At 68.1% G+C, this 590-nt stretch overlaps 1 protein-coding gene across 1 annotated transcript in view; it reads left to right on the forward strand.

Annotated features, from left to right (window-relative positions):
• The window catches only part of SLIT1 (slit homolog 1 (Drosophila)), a gene marked incomplete at both ends in the record, with an annotated part of 11,389 nt that overhangs the window by 1,087 nt on the left and 9,712 nt on the right, over positions 1 to 590 (forward strand). Inside the window, 2 exon segments of the mRNA XM_010288958.1 lie at positions 1 to 138; positions 540 to 589. The exon segment at positions 1 to 138 is cut by the window's left edge and continues 43 nt beyond it. Coding sequence (XP_010287260.1) covers positions 1 to 138; positions 540 to 589 — 188 coding nt within the window.

The following is a 590-nucleotide window of genomic DNA, read 5'->3' on the forward strand; positions in this document are numbered from 1 at the left end:
GCGACTGCCACCTGGGCTGGCTCTCGCAGTGGCTGCGCCAGCGCCCCACCATTGGGCTCTTCACCCAGTGTGCCGCTCCAGCCCAGCTCCGCGGCCTCAACGTGGCCGAGGTCCAGAAGAACGAGTTCAGCTGCTCCGGTGAGGGGGACGGGGGAGGCGGCGGGTGCCAGGGCAGGGACACAGGCCAGGGGGACAAAGCCTGCCCCGTCGGTGCAGCCCACCTCCGCTCACTGCCACGTGCTGCAGCTCAGAGCCTGGATGCACGCTGCGGGCTCAGCTCAGCACCGTCCCTGGTGCAGGGACAACGTGGGGACAACACCGCCCTATCGGTGTGACAAAGGGTGCATCAGTCTGTGCCCTTGGAGCTGCGTGCCTTGTGCATGGGCTTGGGGCACACCAGGACCTTGTGCAGCCATTCAAGGGTGCCACGGGTTGTCCCAGCACGCCGAGCTGTCACCAGGGTCCCTCCCTCGGGGCGCTGCCTTGCACCCACCTGGTCCGGCTCTTCGTGACTCCCATGCTGGCTGCTTCCCCGGCAGGACCAACAGACCCGGCACGGGCCCAGCTCTTCAGCCTGTCCTCCGGCTGCA

Source organism: Phaethon lepturus, unplaced genomic scaffold, assembly GCF_000687285.1.
Source record: "Phaethon lepturus isolate BGI_N335 unplaced genomic scaffold, ASM68728v1 scaffold26810, whole genome shotgun sequence".
Lineage (NCBI taxonomy): Eukaryota > Metazoa > Chordata > Aves > Phaethontiformes > Phaethontidae > Phaethon > Phaethon lepturus.